This window comes from Eremothecium gossypii, chromosome V (assembly GCF_000091025.4).
Source record: "Eremothecium gossypii ATCC 10895 chromosome V, complete sequence".
Classification (NCBI taxonomy): Eukaryota; Fungi; Ascomycota; class Saccharomycetes; order Saccharomycetales; family Saccharomycetaceae; genus Eremothecium; species Eremothecium gossypii.
The window spans coordinates 1,327,379-1,350,989 of record NC_005786.2 but is presented as its reverse complement, the minus strand read 5'-3'; the positions used below and the strand labels follow the sequence as shown (position 1 = coordinate 1,350,989).

The window sequence follows — 23,611 nt, the reverse complement described above, 5'->3', positions numbered from 1 at the left end:
ACACTGCTTGTCAGTCTGCAAGTCACATTTGGCCGCAGCAACCAAAACCAAGAGCAAAGAGCATCGTAGGATTTGAACCATGTCTTCATATCAGGGTGATCGGATAGGCGGGGGCTCATCTAACATCGCCATACCGCTGCAACAGCAACGCAGACAGTCGAACGCACATGTTACAGAATCCCTCGCCAGCCGGCGATCGAGCATGCTGCTAGGTACGTCGCACGTTTCTGGGAAACTGCTGAAGCGTCAGGGAACACTTGGGCAGTCTTCACCAGTTGCAGATAAGAACATCGAGTCACGCGTATTCATAGACATCGATTCACCGAACTTTAAGACAGTTGAACAGAAGCAGCATGAGGAAATCGTCAACTCATTACGGAACTATTACTTGAACGATTATGTGCAGTCGAAGAGGAAGTTATCTTCAACGTCAGTGAACACGGCGTCGATGTCAAACATGGAGGACGAGGAGGCGAGCGACGATGGCAAAAGCTCTGCTGATGATTCAGGCCTCCGCCACGACTCGCATCTAAACTCTGTTGGCGGCGATATCACACGTGAATTCTACTGGATTGGCTCGCGGGGCGACCAAATGAGACGAACCAAGAATCGCTCGTGTGATGACCTCTCGTTAGCGTGTGGACAACGGCGAGGCTCCACTGCGAGTGCGTTGAATGTACCCGGAGGTTTCAGAAGGGAGTACATAGTAAGCAAGATCCGGAAAGATGTTTCTTCTGTCAATGAAGATCAGACGGCTGTGGACAACTCTCTGTTTTTCGATAAAGTACCGTTTTTGACCAGAAACTTCTTGGAATTCTTGTATGTGGAAGGCCACTTTGCCGGCGAATCCTTTGATGAAGAGTTCGCGCTAGTGCCGCCGACATACGCCACGGGGGTAGATGAACACACACCTCTTCTGCTCAATACCGATCCTGAGCAACAGCAACAGGTACCTGCACATCTCAGAGTTAAAACGTCTACATTCAAAGCTTTTCTCTTGATGATAAAGTCATTCATTGGCACCGGTGTCTTATTTTTGCCGAATGCATTCAGCAACGGTGGACTAGCATTTTCGATTTCGATGTTATTCTTCTTCAGTGCCTATTCCTATTGGTGTTACTACATTTTAGTTCGTTCTAAAGATGCGACAGGGGTGTCCTCTTTCGGTGATATTGGTGGGATATTATTCGGCTCTTGGATGAAGTTCATTATTCTTTTCTCATTAGTGCTTACACAAATGGGTTTTGCCGGCGCTTATGTCGTCTTCACAGCTAAAAACCTAATTGCGTTTCTGGACAATGTATTCAACTGGCCTGACATCCCTGTGAAGTACTTACTTTTAACGCAGCTGTTTATCTTCATCCCGTTGTCTTTCGTGCGCAATGTCTCCAAGTTATCAATAACATCACTCTTCGCCAACTTCTTTATCATCAGCGGCCTCATCATTGTTGTGTACTATACAGCTTGTCGTTGGATGTACGATCTTTCTTTCAAACCTGCGGAAGGTGTGATAATGGTTTTTAACCCAAATCGGTGGTCCCTATTTATTGGTACTGCGATTTTTGCATTTGAAGGTATCGGATTGATAATCCCGGTGCAGGAATCCATGCGTCATCCCGAAGAATTCCCTAAAGTCCTCGGACTTGTTATAATTACGACCACAGTCTTATTCATAACAATCGGAACGCTTGGCTACCTAGCGTATGGGTCCCAAATACAAAGTGTTATCCTATTGAACCTACCTCAAGACGCCTTGAGCGTGAACATGATACAGCTCTTCTATTCAATGGCAATCCTCCTATCCACGCCACTACAGCTATTCCCTGCCATTGGTATCATCGAAAATAAATTCTTCCCTCGTTTTACGAAGGTTGACATCAAGGGGCAGGACTCTGCAGATTTCCAACTTCAGCAAAACTCAGGCCGTGCCAACTGGCGAGTAAAGTGGTCCAAGAACCTGGTACGTTCCATCATCGTGCTTTTGGTCATTATTTTGGCCTATTTTGGTGCAGATAACTTGGATCTCTTCGTATCAATCGTCGGCTGCCTCGCCTGTATCCCATTAGTTTACATTTACCCTCCCATGCTACACCTACGCAGCTGTAGCACCCCAGACCACGAAAAAAGCAATACCTGGAAAACCCGCTGCTCAGTTTTGATTGACTATATCTTAATCATATTTGGATTCGTCAGTATGTGCTACACCTCTTATCAGTGTTTCGCCGGATAGTCACATATCTCTTGTTAATATTTTACCCCCCTCCTCCTCACACAATATTTTCCCCTGCCTAACCAGAGTAGTTGCTCTATTGTTACCTGTATAAATGCAGCAGGTCTTTGTTGCAATTAGCTCTAACAGGCAGATTTAATCACTTCAGTACATCTGTAAATTAACAGTTATAACAAAATCTAAAACCCGACTATGCTAATTTCTAAAACACGATACATCATAACAAACGGCACATCCTGGTGTCCAATTATGAGAGCCAATTTTCATTGAGCACAGTCAGCTTAACAGTAAGGATAACGACGGCGTATTCTCCAGAATATAACATCCTGATAGCGCAGGACGTCTAGTTGACTCCAGATTTCATAATGTCAAGGAACTTTTACAATTATGACCCAACAGTGGACATACTGCAGCCTCCTTTGATCCCAGATGTCATTCTCAAGAGCAACCTCAAGGAACTCACATTGCCCACCGGAAACCAGGTATTGGAATCACTGCCCCTCACGGCTTGGTTCCACAGAACGAGGAGTAACATCATAAGCCACCTCACTCGGTATGAAGCGGAGTGGGAGACGCAAAAGAGCGCTGCGAGAAACGAACTACACAGCGTCAAAAGCTATTTGAAGGGTAACATCTTCAACGATGCAAGGGAGCTCTACGCTCTTCCGGAAACCAATATTCTAACTATATGTGCGTACTTTGCGGGCCGTATAATCACCAACCGGAAGAATTGGGGGGTTTCTGCTGCGACGCTGCAGAGTGTGAAGTCATCAGTTCACAGACCTTCCCTGATGGCACGTGTCTGCACCAGCATTCCATCCAAAATGGTATTGCCATGGGCGATGGCAGGAGCGGTATTTAAGGAGCTTGCGCCAACTGCTTTTGATAATACCATCACTAGTTTGGAAAGCGATATCCTTGACCCTGGCTTTGTAGCCCAATACAAAACTCTCTGGAGAGACTACTACACTAATGGTGCAAAGAAGGCTTCAATTGAGGCCGCAGAATTACTCGAAGGGAAACTACAAGGATATATCGGCTTTGCAAGGAATTTCATAATTTACAGTACTAGATAGATTCACCGTCGTCTATAGAAATAAAAATACCTTCGCTGTTGATCTCTACAGTGCCACCATATATTAGTTGTACTCAGTATCCATAAACTGGACCTATAGGTGTTACCTACATACATATAGAGAAGGCATGCATATATCATTTGCACACAAGCAGTGGTAAAAATGTTACTTTTTTTTTACTTTTTTAGCCCAACTATTTATCAATAGGGGACCTGCTCTTGGATCGTTTGCGCTAAAAGCTGCTGCTGCTGCTGCTGCTGTAACCACTTCTTCTTATTCTTATGAGGGTTTCGTAATAAACCTTCAAATCGGAACAGACTTTCTTGGGGAGAGTCCGGCACGCGCGTTCTGCTTGGTGACATGTGGCCAAGCATGCCGTGCGTTGGAGAACGAGTAGATTGGGGTGACTTTAGGGTCTGCGGTATCATGTCGTGCCGTGAACCATATATTGACGTTCGATACGTCGATCGCATATTTCCAGTACTTGAAAGTCCATCATTTAGATTGTTGCCAAATGAGTCAGCCAAGTTAGCTTTAAAGGATAGATTCGATGGAGTTCTGGTCAGCGTACGGTTAAGAATTTTTGAAACCTTTTTATCATACAAACGATGCGTAGCCTCCAGACCTCCAATGTTCTCTAATGTAGCTGTATCCATAGAATTAGATGGCGTATGCTGCGGATTCTTCGAATCTAGCGATTCTAGGTCTGACTCAGGTACCGCTGCAGCTTCCTTGGTGAAAAAACTGTCCAAATTATCTAATTCGGCCCACATCAGACTTAATGTGGCCTCTTTTTCCTCCGCGACTGAAATATTATCGGTTACTTCACCGGAATATTGACCATATCCACCATCTGCATGAAATTCAAGGATATCATCCAGCTTTTCCGCTTCTGGATCTGCCGGCTCACCATATACCGGTACAGAACAAGTAGTAAAAACTGCGTGGACGTTGTGCCTAGTTGTAGCTGCGGCTACTGAGGGCATCGGAATCGACCATCCACTTTCGTCAGGAATTCCGAACAGTGTAGCTGTCTTTGCGTAAAAATTTTTCGCATCTTTATTTCCCATGCTTATCCTCAGTACCTCTTTATCTAGTTTGCTACCAGACACATTCTGCACAGAATTTAGAACCTCCAGCGCCTGCAGTTCATACTCCGTCAATAACAGTTTTAGTAAAGGAGAAATTAAGTCCGCACCAACGCCAGTAAACTCGGGACGTGTCAAATCCACCAAGGGAAAAATAAACTTTAAGATTTCCATAGTTTGAACTTTAATCCAACCTATCTTATTGAATAGTAGACCTAGCAGGAACACTAGTGTATCAGCAGAGTAATTGGGGAAATAATTCCGTGAGATAAAGCTTACAATTTGGCTCATGAAATCTTTCTTCGAACGGAACTTATTTTTTTGAAGAGAGTCAACTAACCTTGCTAGAGAAGGCTGGTCAGAAGCATTAGCCAACGAAATAATTGATGAACATGCTGTTTTAATTTTACCACCGAATTTCTTAGTATCCATTGCTTGTAAAAAGCGGGGCAAGTTTGCGAGAAGAGCAAAAAGTAATCTTGTATCTGGCTCTGCAGTAATCTGACAATCATAAAGCAAATTTAAACGGTCAAGAAGATCCAAAGAGATTTCCCATGAATCTGATGAGCGTAAACCGGTCAGAATGATTTTTTGCAACCCCTCAAATTTGCCCTCCCAATTAGATGGGAAAATGGCTGTTAAACATTGAACTGTATCTGGTGAGTCTAAGTCAATTTTTGATACAAATACTGAAAGCGTATTCAAGCTCTCAATATACTCCTGTTCATGTACGCTCCCTAAACAAGCGACCACGCACCAAAACAATTGGGGAAAGTCAATCAGTTTTAATGCATCCAATTCGACTGTTATCGCATTTAACGTCATTAATATCTGCATCGCAAAGCCTTGAATATCTGCGTTTTCATCAGCCAATGTATTAGATAAACGGTGTAGCATATCTCTCAACATTTCCTGATCCAGGAATATCAATAAAGACCTAAACACCTGAAAAGAACGACATGCAATATGCCTCACCGCACAAGATGTGGCCCACTTCAAAGCTGTCCGTTGCCAGTTAATCGCTAATGAATCCACGTGGCTGAAAATATCCACAATATTCCGAATCAAATAATCCATTTGTTTTGGTGATCTTACAGCACTTTTATCCTTCAGGAAATTATCGTAAGACCATAAGCCGTTCCGACTTTTAATTAGTTGCACCGTTTCTGCAGATTTAGGATGAGTAGGTGCAAGGCCATATATCAAATCACATAATAGTTTTGAAGCGCTCTCTTGAATTATCGGAACGTAGTGATCCAAGAAAGACACACATATATGAAGTAGAAGAGGCAACTTCGATTCCAACGCCTCATTCGGAATCGTCAATAAATTGACGAGGAAGATGACAGATAACTGAGCTTTAGAGAACATAACATCCTTGCCGTTAAATTTGAGAAGTTTGGGAATATGTGCAACAAAAACATATCTCTCACCAAGTTCAGGGAATGTTGGATTTGATTTTCTATTTGGAACCATATGCTTTGGTTTCAAATTTTTCATCAGATTATCTACCACACCTATTCCCCCAGGAACATTAGCGAGATAAAGGACGATATCCATCGCCCTTCTGACATATTCCGGATTACAATAAGCCACAGATGTTGCCATTATGTAATCCAGGGCAACGTGAATATTCTGGAATGCGTTTCCCTTTCCCAAAGAGATCCACAGCTGTTCGATCTCCATTGGATATCGAGAGTTTGCTTCAATGGTCATGGCAACCAAATTAGTTAGAACCATATAAGTGTCAACATCATCGAAAGATTTCAGCACGAATTTATGAACCCAGGGAAGTAACAAAATGAGTATATCTTGCTTCAACTCCGAAGATAGTACTGAAAACCGTTTTGCCATCTTAGAAAATAACTGCAGTCGCATCTCTTGTGAGGGCAGCTCTGCAAAAACATTCGATATTTCCTTCGCGGTAGATTTGTATACGGTTTTAGATTCATTTGCCAACCTCTCTTTGAAAACTTTTGCGTAAGAGGAATTATGAATTGCAGTTTCTACCAATGATAGCACATCAATCGCATTGGACCTCATTTCCTTTCGGTCACTAATGATACCATACAAACCGAGTGCTATTAGGTCATCCTCGGGCAAGTTAATATCATTCATTTGCAAGAGGCATTCGCAAAGCGTATTATAGTAATAGGTACGGACGACAGCATCGTCTGTTGGAATAGCACATTGCGCCAAAACGTCCGAATATAGTCTTTTATTATCCATGTTGTTTTCCAGCAACTTCTTGAGTGCCCGAACACCAAGAAGCCTAACCTTCTCGGTGTCGGAATTCAATAAAGAGTCTATCCAGTATAACAAACCTGTTGTATCAAACGATATCTGAATAGAGTTGTCCCCATCGTTGATAACTTTGGTGATTGTGTCAGAACACAAGATAATCATACTTTCCAAACTTACGCTTTCGAGCTTTGAGCGTTGAAACTCCATTGCAGCAGCAAAGAGCGTTCTGTTCTTCTCCTCCTGTTGGAACATTATAGCATACCGCTCCTTTGATATCTCAGAGTACTGACCATGTCCACACCATTCTCGCAAGAAATTAAAACAAGATGCTCTGGCCTCGAATGGGAATAGTTCGTCTCTGAGGGCATGGTGTTTTACCGCATTGAAGAAACTCGCAACAAAACCTGCAAAATAACGGCGCAATGACTGATATGTAAAAGACGTTTGGACCTGCTTTGACTCAAGGAACTGTTTAGTCTCTTTCAATAATAGAGAAAGCTTTCTTAATATCCACTCATCATTTGCTATCAAACTGTGCTCCAGGAATGGTGATAAAATAACCAAGACATGCATCATTTCAACTCTCATGAGGTTTTTATTGTCATCTAACTTCCACGATACCAGCGGCCTCTCAATACTTTGGATGTAAGCTTTGTATATATTGACATTCATGGAGCTGAGGCCAATAATTATAGCATCCCTAATAAAAGACTGTTTACAATTCAAAAGAGGGAGTACCATCTTGAATACTGAAGTAGCCGATTTTATCTTTTGATGTTGAACAGTAAATATTTGTTGGCTTTTGTTCCTACCATGGGAGCGATCGGAAGATGGAATATGAAGCTTTTGGTCATTTGTAGACGTTAGAGAGGTACATGCCACAATCAAATACAGCTTCCATTGATTGACAGTCTCTGGGACAAATTCAGTTGACTTAGTAGACGAGTTGTTCACAATTGACAAAATAATCTCATGAATCTGGACCAAACGAATGCATACAATAGACCTGCACAATGCCATCGTTACAGGAGAAGAAATGAATATAGTACTCAAAAGTTTTGGGAAAACGCGTTGCCATAAAGCAGCGTCAACACCATATTCGGATGTGCATATTTTAATAAGCGTTCCGTTCTTCAATTTGTTGTTTAACTTATTCAAGCGCGCCTTCTCTGCTGCACTCAGATACCCCTTCTCAGGTTCAAGTAATTTCACAACGTTCAAAGTTTGCAATAGGTCAATTAAACGTGTACCGCGTTCAGCTACAAAGGTAGATTTCGTTCGAGAGTGCTGTCGCTCAAATCTGCCTGTTTTTTCTAGGATAACTTCGTCAAAGTTGGAGGTTATTTTTAGGATCTGCAAAGCCAACCGGCGAACTGCAGGATCATGCGAGCAAAGGAAGAATAAGCCATTACCTTCGACATCTTCGATAACAGTGGCAATATTTTTCCATTCTATTTTTTCATTTTCGGAAGCATCACTGGGGTCAGTGTCCTTGAACGGTAACTCGATCCCATCTAACCCTGTTTCTTGTTGTTTCTTCTCGTTATTCGCGGCCTTGAAACTTTCTAACCAGCATTCCAGTAGTTCAACATATAGTACGAGAAGGTTTTCATATTCAGAAGAGGATAGGTAAGCCAAAGTGTATCTCGATTGAGTTTTCTCATCAAAATCGAAAGAGTATTTGGCAAACCAAGTGATAAGAGTATAGGGATTCGTCTTAGAAGCAAGCGCCTTCAAAGAATTCCGAGCACTTGTGGCAATTAACAGGTCACCATGGACAGCATTCCTGGCTAATATCTCAATTGTCGACTTGAATGGGAGACTCGACGACACACATAGGCAGCATGGTATAGTTTCAATCAGCGTTGCAAAAATAGCCACATTCATGTGCTTATTACTATTACTGTTGTTGTCGTTACCAAAGCTGAAGCTAAAGGAAGAAATCCCAGAGAACGGAGTCGAGGCCTGCCGGTGGTGATCATTCTCTGGGGACCATACCTCAGATCCAATTGAAGAATCTAGCAGTAGAAACAAACTGTAAAAATATTTCCATAACTCTTCATGATCGGCCATGATATCAGCATTTGTGGGGAAGCTAATGTTGTTTAAAGAAACTTCATAGAATCTGCTCTCATTTTCAGGAAATTCAGGTCTCTCTTTAGTTAGCAGTATTCCCCTATATGCATTTATTGCAAGAAGTAACTTTTCGTAATTCAAATTGTCCAGGCTATTACCGTTGAAAGACATTTTAACCAGCGGTATGAGGAATGTTTCTAATATGAATGATGGGTACAAGTAAGCAATGGTGACCAACACGTCACATAAAGGATTGATCAAGTCCATGTCCGCTGTTATCCATAGATCCTTTTTCTTGTTACTCAGGAATGAAGCAAGTAACTGTTTTAAAGTCCGTTCTGTATTGTTCAATGTCTCAGTGCATCTGAACAGATAAACCCACACTAGTCTGGAGAGACCGACTGCAAAAATAATAAGGTCGTTTAGGTTTTTAGATTTAATCTTCGAAATGTTTTTCTCAACTAGGGTCATCCAATTTTGGGCAAATAGTTCATGAGGTGACACACACAAAACTGCAACCGTTAACATGAAAGAACTAGCCCAGTACCTACTATCAGCCATCAACTTCTTGCATGTAGCCAAAATAGTAGTCATAGCCTCTACCCAAGTTGGGTGGTTAACTTCAGCAGTCACAGATCCGACGAGAGGTAGTAGCAATTGAGTGATGACCTCGGCATAAGCAAGCTTTATAGAGAAATTTTGTGACCGCGAAAAGAATTTCGCGATAGACTTAATGAAGTCCGCGCTCTCCTCAAACGCTTCTAGCGGATAATTTCGTAATTTTAGGTACCTCATGCCCAAAATGAGGAGATGTATCGAAGATTCCATTTCGCGCGAAACCATGGAAGGAATGTTTTCTAGATCTGCTATGAACCTGTCACTAACCGAAATGAACTTTCTCTCTGACATGCAGCCCAGTAATTCGGCAAAGGCGTTCCAATTCGAAGATTTTATTATGCTTGAAGAAATCGACATCGGATCAGTTGTCTTCAGTTGAGTGAATACTATCTCTTCCAGCTTATCGCTCAAGTCGCTATCCGCATCGTCCGGAACCTGCTTCACAATTTCTATCAGAACTGAACACAGTATGTATATGCTGATGAGTGACTTTCTGTCGGCTTGGAAGGCCAGCTCTTTGGCTACCTCTATCTGCTGGTCTAACGAGCGCAATTTGGGATCAATGCATATGGTATTCGAAGATCGAGACGATTTCGACGATTTCGTGGAGTTGTTGCGCTTGTGGGATAACCTCTGGCCCGAGGACGCGCCCTGCGCGGTAGATTTTGGAAAAGTCAGAGGGGGTGTCGGTTGATCCACGGTTCCGTGCGTCTCTTGCTGATACTGGTCGTACTCACGCAGCAGCTTTTCGACATTCTCAGCGGCTACCGCAGCTACCTCGGACTTAGTTTTTCGCCAGAACATCATCGCGCCTATGACGGGCTTGGGGTTCTTGCGCGATATGTACCCCAGCGAGCTAATTATCTTGTCAAACGTGGGATCCACGCCTTCCCCCAGTATGTCCACGATCACTGGCTCGAATTCCAGAGGCGGTTGCAGACACATGTTCAGCTTCGTCTCTGCATGTCGCACAAACTTCGTAAACAGAATGTGCAGCGCGTACTCAGACGGGCTCTTCCAATCAGTAGCCAGCTTATGTCTCATATGCATCGCGTACTCGTGGCCAAACGACCGGTTGCTAGTCGCAGAGCTGGGCTCCGTCGGAACGGGGTCTGATAGCTGGTGCATGTGCGCGCTCTTCGTGGGCGGTTCCACGTAGTCTTCGTACGGTGCTACCGGTACCACAGCCACTGGGTCCTCCGCCTCCTCTAGTGGCGTCCCCGGTTCCGCGACCTCCTCCTCCGCGCCCTCTCCCCCAAACGCCGACGGGATATCAATCTTCAGCCCCTCGGCCGGGAGCTTGCCCTCCTCTGTCACCGGAAATCTAAATCCATGCTGCTGTTCTGCTGCTCCTTTATCAGCTGTGTCGCTGCTCGCAGCGGGAAAAGTAAACCCTGTGTTCATGGCCGGCTGGGTACGTCCTATGTCTGCAGCGCTCTTGTATAGCTTTTTTGTTTACAGCCAAAGCCACCGATGCTGGATATCCAAACTAAACCTACTGGCTATAGCACTTAAACTCTCTGCCACCAAATAATAGCCAATATGATACCTCCAGAACAGGCACACAACCCTCTAATCCTTCGACAACAGGCTGCTAGACTTTATCAATATTAGTTGTTTGCTGTGGAGGTGGATTCCTGAAAAATAGCGGGGGGATGGCGTACTTTAGAAATGGGCGAACTTAAGCAAACACGTGTTTCTCCAGAGACGAGATCTTGGCGGTATTTGTAGTGTAGCCGCTGCCTGGCAACCTAATAGCAGTTAGAAGCTGTATGATCGCTCTACCGCTGGCGCGATGATGATAACTGCCGTCAGAACAGCGTACGAAATGAGACGAGTGCCACCAGCGATAGAAAAAGCTGGTGAAGCAAAGCTTCTGGGCGTGCAGAGCACAAACAGGAGGTATCCAAGGCGGTATTCATACTAGTAGGGTCCAGGAAACTCAGCGGGCGGTAGCAGGAGGAATGACGTACACTTCGGAGCGACTGAAAGGCGATATCGCGACGTTCATGGCCAACAGCGGCGGAGAACAAGCAGGGATGGCTGCGAGCGGGACCGCGGCGGCGCTCGAGAAGGGCACGGTGCGGCTGGTGGACGTGGTGATGGCGCTGCGGGCGCATATGACTGCCGAGGACGACCGTACGCGGATGCGGGCGATGGGGTACCTTGCCACGGTACTAGAGGCCCTGGGCGGGGAGGGCCTGCAGCGCAACGACATCGCGGTGATGCTAGAGTTCTGCGCAAACAAGGTGGATGACAGTGCGTGCGCGCAGGAGGCGCTCCATGCGCTGGAGGCCCTGGTGGGGATGGCGAGATTCGGCGTGGGGCAGGTGGAGGCGGTACTAACTGTGCTGAAGGATCAATACCAGCCAGGGAGCTACCTTGCAGCGACAAGATACCGCGCTTTCCGACTGCTGGAGAAGGTGCTGGGGCTTTTTGGCAGTGCGCTGGTGACGAACAGCGAGCAGAATGACCTTTTCATTGAGACCTTCATTGCGGTGGCAAACGGCGAAAAGGATCCGCGGAACCTGCTGCTGTCGTTCCGGCTTAACATGGAGATTGGCCGGCAGCTTGTAAATGTGGAAAAGTTCAAGGAGGATCTCTTCGATATTCTTTTCTGCTACTTTCCTATCACCTTTAAGCCACCGAAGAACGATCCCTACCGGATTACAAACGAGGACCTCAAGCAGGCCCTCCGCGAGGCCATTGCCGGCACGCAACTGTATGCGGACGATGCCTTCGGCAACCTTGTCGATAAGCTGGCGGCCTCATCCCCAAGCGTGAAGAACGACACGCTGTTGACACTACAGCTGTGTATCCACAAGTTCGCTGCAGAGGACTGTGCAAAGAACTGGATGCCGATCTGGCAAGCTCTTAAGTTTGAGATTATGAATAGTACCGAGTCGGACGATCCGGCGTCTGGAGTACCCCAATTTGACAACTATCGCGAAGCGCTGGAAACGGTAAGATTGATAGCCTCCAAGCTGCTGCACCTCGACATGGGCGCGTTCGACAAATTTCGCACACATGTGTTCGACGACCTCAAATCCAACTTTGCTTACGAGAAGGAGCTCAAGCAGAGCTGCGGGATACTCTCCTCCATTGCAAGCGTAAATCGCATTGCCTTTGATAGGGTAATGGATAAGGTATTGCCACTCTTCTTCGGCACGCAGCAAGACCTAGATATCTCAAAGCAGCGGCTTTTGATCCTAAATCTCTCTTTCTTCTTTGATGCTTACATAAAGGTGTTCGGCGAGACTGGGGAGGATGTCCGACAGGTAAGCACCGATGGTAACAAGCTACTTGGCCATAAAGATGAGATTATAATGACGCTTGGGAAAGCCTTGATGTCTTCGAAAGTGGAAGTCTCTCTTCGGACTCTGGCTATTATCGAGTTCACCAAACTGATAAAAATGCAGGGATATCTGAAACATGAAGAAAGATCAATGGTCATACAGTATCTGACAGAAACAATACTCACGGACGATAATAAGAATATATACATTGCCTGCTTAGAGGGACTCAAGGTGATTAGTAGAAACTATGAAGCTGATGTTCATGAAGTATCTTTGAAGAGGATCTTGGAACTTCTGCCAGAGTCAGCATCTGCAGAAACAGTGATTGTAAATGGAGAGGAGACAAGCGTGAAACATATTTTAAAGGTGATAATTGATTTTACTTCTTCGACACATAAACTGGTAGAAGAGAGTATCCATGGGCTTGTTCAGAAACTATGCAAAGTGGCACCGCAGGAAAACTCTAGTGAGTATTGCTTTCTTCTTGCCTCTTCCCTCTACTGTCTTTTTGTGCCGAATGGCGAACTTTTCACACCTAAAGACGGTACTGCCTTCAAGGAATCAATTTACCCGTCACTTATGGCAGCCACTCTGAACAGCACAAGTATCTACCATCATGATCACAATTTGAGCTTGCTCGCAAACATTTTGAGCTACCTCAATATGCGCTCTGACTCTGCCAAGCATCATGAAGAATTAGAAGCGCATCAGAAGCTCTTCATAACAAACAAGAGGGTACTAGAAGTTCCTGGGAGATCGATTGCCGTTTTTTTAAATATTTTGGCAGGATTGGACAAAAACTGTAAATTGGAAGATTCTACTGGCATCGTTAAGCAGGTGGTCACCATGCTACTCAAATCCCCTTTGGAGCTCTCTCCTTTCGAGCAGCTCCATTACCAACAGCTGCTCGCGTTGCTTGCTAACAAGTGGTGCTCTGACAAAGAAATAACTGAAGTCGTTAATGAACTGAATCTGAAGGAGCGCTCTATGGAGATCTTGGTCTGGCTAAATAAGGGACTGCTGATGAAAAATTCGCCCGTAGCGACATCCTACTTGGCATACTTTGTCGAGCAACTGAGCCGGCCGGAGGGAGTCGCGGTTGCGCCATATTTTGATATACTCGCAAAAGACCTTCCAATATTCCGCAGATACAAAGGCATCCCCTTCCAAAACAATGTACGGCTGCTCTATAAGCAAAAGCTATTCAGCGACGTGGCTGTCAAGCTAGTCGATGGATTTAAGAATACAGACGATCTCAAAGTCAAGGCAAACTATCTTTCCTCGCTGTCGCTTATTTTGAGGCACACACCTACAGATATCACTATCTCCTACATTGAAGAACTGCTGCCGCTTTTGCTCCAGGCGCTCGAATTTGAGGACGGCAACGTGCGTGCTTCCTCTCTACAGACGTTATTTGATACCGTGGAGCACGCCCCGCAGGTCATAGCAGGCCACGTTCACACTTTATTGCCGCGTCTGATACAGCTTGCACAGCCAGACAGGCACAATAAGGTACAGGTACGCATGCTAGCGCTTCGTACACTGGATGCGCTACCCGGCCATATTCCTCTGAACCACCTGCTTCCCTTCCGCAACGATATCCTCTCCGGCCTTGTACCGTCCCTAGGAGACCCTAAGCGAGCCGTGCGCAAACAATGCGTCGACACCAGGCAAACTTACTACGAACTTGGTCACGCTCAGGCATGATGCTATTTTCTTTCTATTGTACATACTCCACATTCTATAAAATATAGCCTCAGTCTTCCTCGTCGGACAGCTCCTCGTCAGACGACTCCTCGTCGCTCATCCCCACAGGTGCCAATCCAGGTGTAAGACCAGCGTACCTGCGGTCTTCAGACGCCTTCGGAAGCGCTTCCCGTATGCGCGCACGTCTTTGCTTCCGCACCCGGCCCGCCCCGCTAGCAGAGCCGATCCGATCCAGAATCTGCGACTGAAGCGCCGCAGCCTCGTCCGCCTCGTCCTCATCCAGATCCCAAGTACGTGCGCGTGCAGCGCCCTGCCGCGTGCGCTTATTTAGGTATCGCTTCTCCTCCTTGGTGAGCCGGCCTGTTTCCTGGTGTCTCTCCAGCGCCGCCAGCTTGGCCTCCTGTTCCGCTTGAGACGCCTGCTGCCGCGCCTCCCGCTCGGCTCGCTGCCGCTGACGCCGCAGTCGCTCCTTCTCCTGCAGCCTGTCCCGTTCCCGCACGGCCACCCGCTGCTTCATTGTCTGCTTGACAACTTGGGCCCCCGATTCATGCCGCCGCGCCTTCCTAGTCTCTATGCTAAACCCCGGAAGTATATTAGCTAGAACTCCCGATACAGCGCGCCCAGCTTGATCCTTGGACGCCTCCATCCTGTTAGCTACCCAGCTGCTGCTTACCGTGCAGCTCCGCAACGTACTTGCTCATCTCACCAAATTTTTCACCTACAATGGCGACACAATACTTTCGCAGGAGAATGAGCTCGAGGCACATAGTGCGTTACCCGGTCTATTCACTTCGGGAAAAAACTTCAGCAAATTCAAAAAGGCCCAGCAACTAACTAAAATCCGCTGAAGATTGATACCAGTGAAATAAACAAAGACAGCAAAGCGCGTTAAACTGTAAAAGGTTTGAGGCTGTTGTTTTCACGTGCTGAGATAGAACAAAGGGAGTGCTAATAACAAATATACGCATTCTAGACACGGCACATTTGATCTGACTGCTGCGCATATATTCTGTTTCGCCACCCACGTTTCTGTGTGTAAGTCGAGCCTTTAGTAGCCGTTCGACAGGGACAGTAAATTGGGCAGCGGCACGCTAGACGATACAGAAGGCGTCAGAGCCACATATCATGAGCACGACAGCAGATTACGCGGCTGTAGATGGCGCGGGCAGCGTCGGCGGCCAGGAGAAGGCATACGCGGACGCGCTGGTTATTCCACGGCCGGAAACAAAGGACCAGCTAGAACAGCTGCTGTACCGGTACCGCGCGATCATTGCGACGCCTGAAAAGAACCAGTTGGAGATAGATGCGATCGAGCAGGTCTTTACGACAGTGAGCGAGCAGCAAGAGCTCTATGTTCAGCGGCTCGCAGAGCTACGCAAGGCTGTACAGCGTGATGTTGGCTATGACTCCTCGTTGCTGAAAAAGCAGCTGATCTCGCTGCAATTGCTGAGTAGAGACATGGACCTTCCTGTGGAACTGCTGCAGGACCTGGAAACCGTTCTGCAACCGCAGGAGAGCTCTCCCAACCCTCCTACGGACATCAAACCCATCCAGCTGTCGCTAGATTTCACCGCTAATGCTGAGAAATTTGGGCTGAAAGATAAGTTTTGCTCTATTGGATACCAGAAGACCTCATCCAAACTAGGCGAATACAAGATGGAAACTGCCATTTCTGCTCGCATTGCGCAACGCATCCACGAACTGGAGACTCTCCCATCAAATCTAGGCACTTATTCCTTGGACGATGCGCTGGAGTTCATTACCAAAGGCGACGTCCCCTCCAGCATAGATAACCTGAAGATAAAAGCTTTAGTGGAGCTGAAGGCTTTGAAGCTGCTGACCAAACAGAAGTCTTTGAGACAGAAGCTGATTAGCAATGTTACTAGCCAGTCACACCAGACCATTCCCTATCTCAGAGATTCACAATACACAATGGCAGCCCAGCGTTCGATCAATGTTCGCATGAAGGTGATTGTTCCTCAGACCGCCAGGCTAGCCGAGGAGTTAGAAAGGCAGCAACTTCTGGAAAAGCGTAAACGGGAACGCAACCTGCACAGGCAAAAGGTGAGCCAGATTGTGGAATTTATTCAACAGAGACAGCAAGATTTCTCTTCTCACCGTGAAAGAGCAGCTCAATTTGGAAGAATATGCGCTACCTTACATTCTCAGATGGAGAAGGAAGAGCAGAGAAGAATCGAACGGACGGCGAAACAGCGTTTGGCAGCCTTAAAATCTAACGATGAGGAAGCTTACTTGAAGTTGCTGGATCAAACAAAGGACACAAGAATCACGCACTTATTAAAGCAGACGAATTCCTTCTTAGATTCTTTAGCTCAAGCAGTGAGAGTGCAACAAAATGAAGCCAAATTAAGGAGGGGAGAAGAAATTCCTCCTGTAACGGACGAAGAAAGAGAAAAGATTGATTACTACGAGGTAGCTCATAGGATTAAAGAGAAAGTTGAGAAGCAGCCTAGCATACTGGTTGGCGGTACATTGAAGGAGTACCAAATACGTGGTCTAGAGTGGATGGTTTCCCTTTATAATAACCATTTGAATGGTATTTTGGCAGATGAAATGGGTCTCGGTAAGACTATTCAATCTATTTCCTTGATAACATATCTGTATGAGGTGAAGAAGGATAGTGGGCCTTTCTTAGTCATTGTTCCACTATCTACAATCACTAACTGGACTTTGGAATTTGAAAAATGGGCACCAAGCTTAACCACTGTCATCTACAAGGGTACTCCGAACCAGAGAAGGTCTCTACAACATCAAGTCAGGATAGGAGACTTCGATGTTTTACTCACCACGTATGAGTATATTATTAAGGACCGCTCCCTACTAGCTAAGCATGAGTGGTCTCATATGATTATCGACGAGGGTCACAGAATGAAAAATGCTCAGTCGAAATTGTCATACACTTTGACACATTACTATAAGACAAGACATAGACTTATTTTGACTGGTACACCTTTGCAGAACAATTTGCCAGAACTATGGGCTTTGTTGAATTTTGTCTTGCCAAAGATCTTCAATTCTTCCAAAACCTTTGATGAGTGGTTTAATACACCTTTCTCTAATACTGGTGGCCAAGAAAAACTTGAGCTTACAGAAGAAGAAGCATTATTGGTCATCAGAAGATTGCATAAAGTGCTGCGGCCATTCTTACTGCGCCGTCTAAAAAAAGAAGTGGAAAAAGACCTGCCTGATAAAGTGGAAAAAGTAGTCAAGTGCAAATTATCTGGCTTACAGCATCAATTATATCAGCAGATGTTGAAGCACAATGCGCTGTTTGTGGGAGCTGGCACTGAAGGTGCCACGAAGGGCGGCATAAAGGGTTTGAATAATAAAATTATGCAGTTACGGAAAATCTGCAATCATCCATTCGTATTTGACGAAGTTGAGGGGGTTGTAAATCCGACAAGGACTAACTCATCCCTATTATACAGGGTATCGGGTAAATTTGAATTGCTAGATCGTGTGCTACCAAAGTTTAAAGCCACCGGGCATAGAGTGCTTATGTTCTTTCAGATGACTCAAGTAATGGATATTATGGAGGACTTCCTGCAGATGAAAAATCTGAAATACATGCGTTTGGATGGTGCTACTAAGGCGGAGGAACGTACTGGCATGCTTAACGCCTTCAATGCTCCGGACTCAGACTACTTCTGTTTCCTACTTTCGACAAGGGCAGGTGGTCTCGGCCTAAACTTGCAGACGGCCGATACCGTTATTATCTTTGACACAGACTGGAATCCTCACCAGGATTTACAGGCTCAGGATAGAGCCCATAGAATTGGACAAAAAAACGAAGTCAGGATCCTACGGCTAATTACAACAGACTCCGTCGAAGAGGTTATCCTAGAAAGAGCAATGCAAAAGCTAGACATTGATGGAAAGGTTATTCAGGCGGGTAAGTTCGATAACAAATCTACTGCCGAAGAACAGGAGGCCTTTTTGCGCCGGCTCCTCGAAAGTGAGTCGAACAAGGACGATGATGACCAAGCGGAGTTGGATGATGTGGAACTGAACGAAATCCTAGCACGTAACGAAGCGGAGAAGGAGCTTTTTGACAAGATCGACCGCGAACGAGTAATGCGTGAGCAAAAGGAGGCTGCTGCCCGAGGCCTGAAGAAGTCCCTTCCTCGTCTGATTACCCTCGAAGAATTACCGGATGTGTTCACAGAGGATATAGAACAGCATCTCCAGACAGGCCCCACCGCAGTGGGCCGTATTCGCGAACGCAAACGGGTGTATTATGATGATGGTCTCACTGAGGAACAGTGGCTACAAGCTGTTGATGACGACAACGATACTCTCGAGGAGGCTATTAAACGCAAGCGCGAGGCACGCGAGAAACGTCAGCGCAAAAAGATGGGCCTCGACACCGACGGCTTGCTCGATGAAACCCCAGAGCCAACCACGCCCGCAGACGCAGAACCAGAGCCGCTGCCGGAGGAGCCCGTAGTTAGCAGCAAACGGCCGCGCAGGCCACGCAAGGCATCCGAAGCGCTGCCTGTCTCAGGCGAGCATGAGCCTCCAGAGATTGATGAACCGGAGCCCAAAAAGCCGAAACTCAAGGTCAAGATCAATCTCCCAAAGCTCGCCGCAGAACCCCAGCCCAAGAAGCGTACCAAAAAGCCAGCAGAAACTCTGCTCTCCGACGTGCAGGCTTTCATTGATTTGCTGCGACAACAAACAGACCCGACTGACGGCCACTCGCGCACCGACATATTTGAGAAGCTTCCTTCGCGCCGCGACTACCCCGACTATTACCAACTAATCGCCAATCCCGTATCTATCGATACCATCCTAAGAAACACCAAGAAGGGCGTCTACACCTCCATGGTGTCCGTGCGCAGCGATTTCCAGACCATGTTCGATAATGCCAAGTTTTACAACCAGGAGGGCTCATGGGTCTACAACGATGCAGACTATCTCAGCAACTTCCTCTCGACCCATTTCCCTGGTCGCACGGACGCAGAGAAGTAGCTCTCCTTGTACTATATTTTCACGTAATCAAACTTTAATTGTAGACATACCTCTACCTATAAATGCTCAGCGAGCATTGTTCTCGCCTGGTGGCCACGATGCCTGCGTTTCGCTGTCTGCCACGCCCGCAGGGGGACGCCGCACACACCTGGTGTCGTAGACCTAAGTGACACATGTGGTCACGTGATCAGTGCCACCGGCCGCGTGCCAGCTGGTGGCCGCGTGTGCAGAGCAGTCCCCGATTGCGCTGGCTGGGCTGCGCCTCATGTCTCCGTTCCCTAGCTTGCCCGCGCACTGCTCGCCATTACTCATTCGCGAAATTGGGCTATCACCGGCAACGGCCCGCGACTGCCCGGCACATCGCCCCATCACACAGATCGCGCCTGGTTGACAGCCCGCCCGCCCCTGCGGGCGGCTCAGGTGCTGCTCCCGCTGCTCCCGCTGCCGCCACGTCTGCCACTCTACGCCTACCCTTTGCAACTACCTAGTAGCCTCGCTGTCGCTCGAAGAACTGGCATCTCCTACGTTTTCGCTGCCTGGCCTTTATCCGGCCACGCACGCGCGCTAGTTCCAGGCGAAGCCCCGGCCCGTCACCACGCAATTCACCCGAGCAGTCCCGCTACTCAGCAGGGTGCCGTTCACGTAGCCGCAGCCCAACAAGCTCTCTTACTTCTTCGGCCGCGTCCGTGGAACTTTCCGTACCACATGAGGTTTCCAATGTGCCGACAACCCGACCTTCTCCGTCGTCGACCCCGAAACGCATTATTAGGCGTCGAGAAGGGATGTTGAAGCGGATTGCGTAGTAGGTATATAAGCCAGCAAACATAGTTGGGCGTGTCTAGATCCCAGAGGCAAGCTCAGCTGCATTTTACAAGATACCGGTATAGTAGGGAGCGTGCGGCAAGTCGGCAACGCAAGCAAAGACTACACAAACAAGATGTTGAGAGCTATGGGGGTGACACGGCGGGCGCTGTGGCAGCGCAGCGCGGGGCTGGCGGCGCGGGCGGCGCGGCCGTACGCAAGTGGGCCAGCGGGTGACACGTTTCTGTCGTCAACCAATGCGGCATACATTGACGAGATGTACGCGGCGTGGCAGCAGGACCCGGCTTCTGTGCACGTGTCGTGGGACGCGTACTTTCGCAACATGAAGAACCCTTCGATTGCCGCTGGGGCAGCTTTTGTGGCACCACCCACGCTTGTGCCTACCGCCACTGATCCTGGCGTGCCGCAGCACATGCCGAGCGTGCTTGGCGAGGACAGCGATGTGCTCGTGCACTTGAAGGTGCAGCTACTATGTCGTGCGTATCAGGTTCGGGGGCACCAGAAAGCACACATTGACCCGCTCGGGATCGCATTTGGCGATGACAAGAGCCGCTCGGTTCCAAGGGAGCTCACGCTAGAGCACTACAACTTCTCTGAGAAGGACCTTGAGCGCGAGATCACCCTGGGCCCGGGTATCTTGCCACGCTTTGCAAGGGATGGCAGGCGCACGATGAAGCTGGGTGAGATTGTTGCCGCGTTGGAAAAGCTTTACTGCTCCAGCTACGGTGTCGAATACATTCACATTCCATCGCGCGAGCAGTGCGAATGGTTGCGTGAGCGAATCGAGATCCCCAAGCCATACGACTATTCCGCGGAGGAGAAGAAACAGATATTTGACAGATTGACGTGGGCGACATCGTTTGAGAGCTTCCTGTCTTCCAAGTTCCCTAACGACAAGCGTTTCGGGCTTGAAGGTCTAGAGGCTGTCGTTCCTGGTATCAAGACGTTGATTGACCGCTCAGTGGACCTGGGTATTGAGGATGTTGTCCTTGGTATGGCTCACCGTGGTCGTTTGAACGTTCTGTCCAACGTGGTGCGTAAGCCAAACGAGTCTATCTTCTCGGAGTTCCAGGGTTCGCACACGCCATCGGACTACGAGGGCTCAGGTGATGTGAAGTACCACCTGGGGATGAACTACCAGAGACCTACCACCTCTGGTAAATATGTTAATCTATCGTTAGTTGCAAACCCGTCGCATCTGGAGGCTGAAAACCCAGTGGTTCTAGGAAGAGTCCGTGCCATCCAGCATTCTAAAAACGATGTTGGCACGTTCAAAAAGGCCATGGGTGTTTTGCTGCACGGTGACGCAGCCTTTGCTGCACAGGGTGTCGTTTATGAAACTATGGGATTCTTGCATCTGCCTGCATACTCCACCGGTGGTACTATCCACGTGATCACGAACAACCAGATTGGCTTCACAACTGACCCTAGGTTTGCTAGATCCACCTCGTATCCATCGGATATCGGAAAGACCATTGACGCCCCAATTTTCCATGTTAATGCGAATGACATTGAGGCAGTGAATTTCATTTTCAACCTAGCCGCCGAATGGAGGGCTACCTTCCACACCGACGCCATCATTGATGTTGTTGGATGGAGAAAGCACGGTCACAATGAAACCGACCAGCCGTCCTTCACTCAGCCGTTGATGTACAAGCAAATTGCTAAGCAGCCATCTGTGATCGATGTATACACTAAGAAGCTATTGGACGAAGGGTCGATGACCAACGAACAGATTGACACCCACAAGAAATGGGTTTGGGGCTTGTTTGAAGAGGCCTTCTCGAAGGCCAAGGAGTACAAGCCTTCCTCCAGGGAGTGGTTAACCGCCGCATGGGAAAACTTCAAGTCGCCAAAAGAGTTGGCGACCGAAATCTTGCCTCATAACCCAACGAATGTCGACGCATCAACTTTGAAGCAGATCGGTTCTGTTCTATCCAGCTGGCCAACAGACTTTGAGGTCCACAGGAACTTGAAGAGAATCCTACTGAACCGTGGTAAGTCCATTGAATCGGGTGAGGGCATTGATTGGTCTACAGGTGAGGCTTTGGCCTTTGGTACGATGTTGATGGAGGGCACACACATCAGAGTGTCTGGTGAGGATGTGGAGAGAGGTACATTCTCTCAGAGACACGCTGTCTTGCACGACCAGAACTCGGAAAACACATATACCCCGCTAAAGCACGTTTCTAAAGATCAGGCGGACTTTACCATCTGCAACTCTTCCCTTTCCGAGTATGGGTGTATAGGTTTCGATTACGGTTACTCGTTGACATCCCCAGATTACTTCGTGATGTGGGAAGCTCAATTTGGTGACTTTGCCAACACCGCGCAGGTTATCATTGATCAGTTCATTGCAGGTGCTGAAACGAAATGGAAGCAAAGATCGGGCCTCGTGTTGTCGTTGCCACACGGTTATGATGGCCAAGGACCCGAGCATTCCAGCGGTCGTCTGGAAAGATTCTTACAATTGACCAATGAGGACCCAAGGTACTTCCCAAGCGAAGAAAAGATCCAGAGGGAACACCAGGACTGCAACTTCCAGGTCGCTTATCCAACAACCCCTGCGAACTTATTCCATATCTTGAGAAGGCAACAGCACCGCCAATTCCGCAAGCCATTGGTCTTATTCTTCTCCAAGCAGCTGCTGCGTCATCCACTTGCCAGATCGAGCCTATCAGAGTTCACTGACGGTGGTTTCCAATGGATTATCGAAGATATCGAACATGGCAAGGCCATTGTCTCCAAGGAGGAGACCAAGAGGCTTGTCATCTTGACTGGCCAGGTTTACACAGCACTCCACAAGAAGCGTGAAGCCCTGGGCGACAGGACGACAGCATTCCTACGTATTGAGCAGCTGCATCCGTTCCCATACGCCCAGTTACGGGACGCCTTGAACTCTTATCCAAACTTGGAGGATATTGTTTGGTGCCAGGAAGAGCCTTTCAACATGGGCTCTTGGGCATACGTCCAGCCTCGGATCCAGACGACTTTGAAGGAGACTGACAAGTACAGTGGCTTTGCTTTCCGCTACGCCGGTAGAAACCCTAGCGGTGCCGTGGCCGCCGGTTCCAAGGCCTTGCACACTACCGAGGAAGAGGCCTTCTTGAAAGATGTTTTCGGCCAATGAGAAATGACCGAGCCCAGCTCCTTAACGACTACGCTTAAAATGTTCGATGATGACCAACTGCAATCAGGATAAGTTCTGCACTCACAAATACATCCACCGCAACGGTACCCTTTTATGTAGATATCTCGTTTAATCTTATTTATTCGCCACATTCTATTTACTGTGTTGTTACCGGCGCAGAGCATTTGTAATGTTGGACCATAGTTCGATCGGCGGATCTAAACCGCTGGTGTCTCCACCTTCACCGAGAATGTCCGTGATTTCTAGTGAAAGCAAAAAGGTATATAAGAGCTGATAGCAAAAGCACCCATTACGGCAATAGAACTCCACCC

At 47.4% G+C, this 23,611-nt stretch overlaps 7 protein-coding genes across 7 annotated transcripts; 5 read left to right on the top strand and 2 right to left on the bottom strand.

Annotated features, from left to right (window-relative positions):
- Positions 1-79: 79 nt before the first annotated feature.
- On the top strand, positions 80-2,230 carry AVT4 (Avt4p; the record flags this gene model as incomplete). Its single annotated transcript, NM_210590.2, has 1 exon — positions 80-2,230. The coding sequence occupies one exon, from the start codon at positions 80-82 to the stop codon at positions 2,228-2,230; it is 2,151 nt and encodes a 716-aa protein (NP_985236.2).
- A 365-nt stretch (positions 2,231-2,595) lies between these two features.
- Positions 2,596-3,306, top strand: MIC27 (Mic27p; the record flags this gene model as incomplete). Its single annotated transcript, NM_210589.1, has 1 exon — positions 2,596-3,306. The coding sequence occupies one exon, from the start codon at positions 2,596-2,598 to the stop codon at positions 3,304-3,306; it is 711 nt and encodes a 236-aa protein (NP_985235.1).
- A 200-nt stretch (positions 3,307-3,506) lies between these two features.
- On the bottom strand, positions 3,507-10,736 carry TAO3 (Tao3p; the record flags this gene model as incomplete). The annotated part of the gene is made up of 1 exon (NM_210588.2): positions 3,507-10,736. The coding sequence occupies one exon, from the start codon at positions 10,734-10,736 to the stop codon at positions 3,507-3,509; it is 7,230 nt and encodes a 2,409-aa protein (NP_985234.2).
- Positions 10,737-11,296: 560 nt separating this feature from the next.
- Positions 11,297-14,335, top strand: MET18 (Met18p; the record flags this gene model as incomplete). Its single annotated transcript, NM_210587.2, has 1 exon — positions 11,297-14,335. The coding sequence occupies one exon, from the start codon at positions 11,297-11,299 to the stop codon at positions 14,333-14,335; it is 3,039 nt and encodes a 1,012-aa protein (NP_985233.2).
- Positions 14,336-14,384: 49 nt separating this feature from the next.
- Positions 14,385-14,852, bottom strand: RRT14 (Rrt14p; the record flags this gene model as incomplete). Its single annotated transcript, NM_210586.2, has 1 exon — positions 14,385-14,852. One exon carries the CDS (start codon positions 14,850-14,852, stop codon positions 14,385-14,387), a length of 468 nt encoding a protein of 155 aa, NP_985232.2.
- Positions 14,853-15,460: 608 nt separating this feature from the next.
- On the top strand, positions 15,461-19,327 carry STH1 (RSC chromatin remodeling complex ATPase subunit STH1; the record flags this gene model as incomplete). The annotated part of the gene is made up of 1 exon (NM_210585.2): positions 15,461-19,327. The coding sequence occupies one exon, from the start codon at positions 15,461-15,463 to the stop codon at positions 19,325-19,327; it is 3,867 nt and encodes a 1,288-aa protein (NP_985231.1).
- Positions 19,328-20,264: 937 nt separating this feature from the next.
- On the top strand, positions 20,265-23,279 carry KGD1 (alpha-ketoglutarate dehydrogenase KGD1; the record flags this gene model as incomplete). Its single annotated transcript, NM_210584.2, has 1 exon — positions 20,265-23,279. One exon carries the CDS (start codon positions 20,265-20,267, stop codon positions 23,277-23,279), a length of 3,015 nt encoding a protein of 1,004 aa, NP_985230.2.
- Positions 23,280-23,611: the final 332 nt, after the last annotated feature.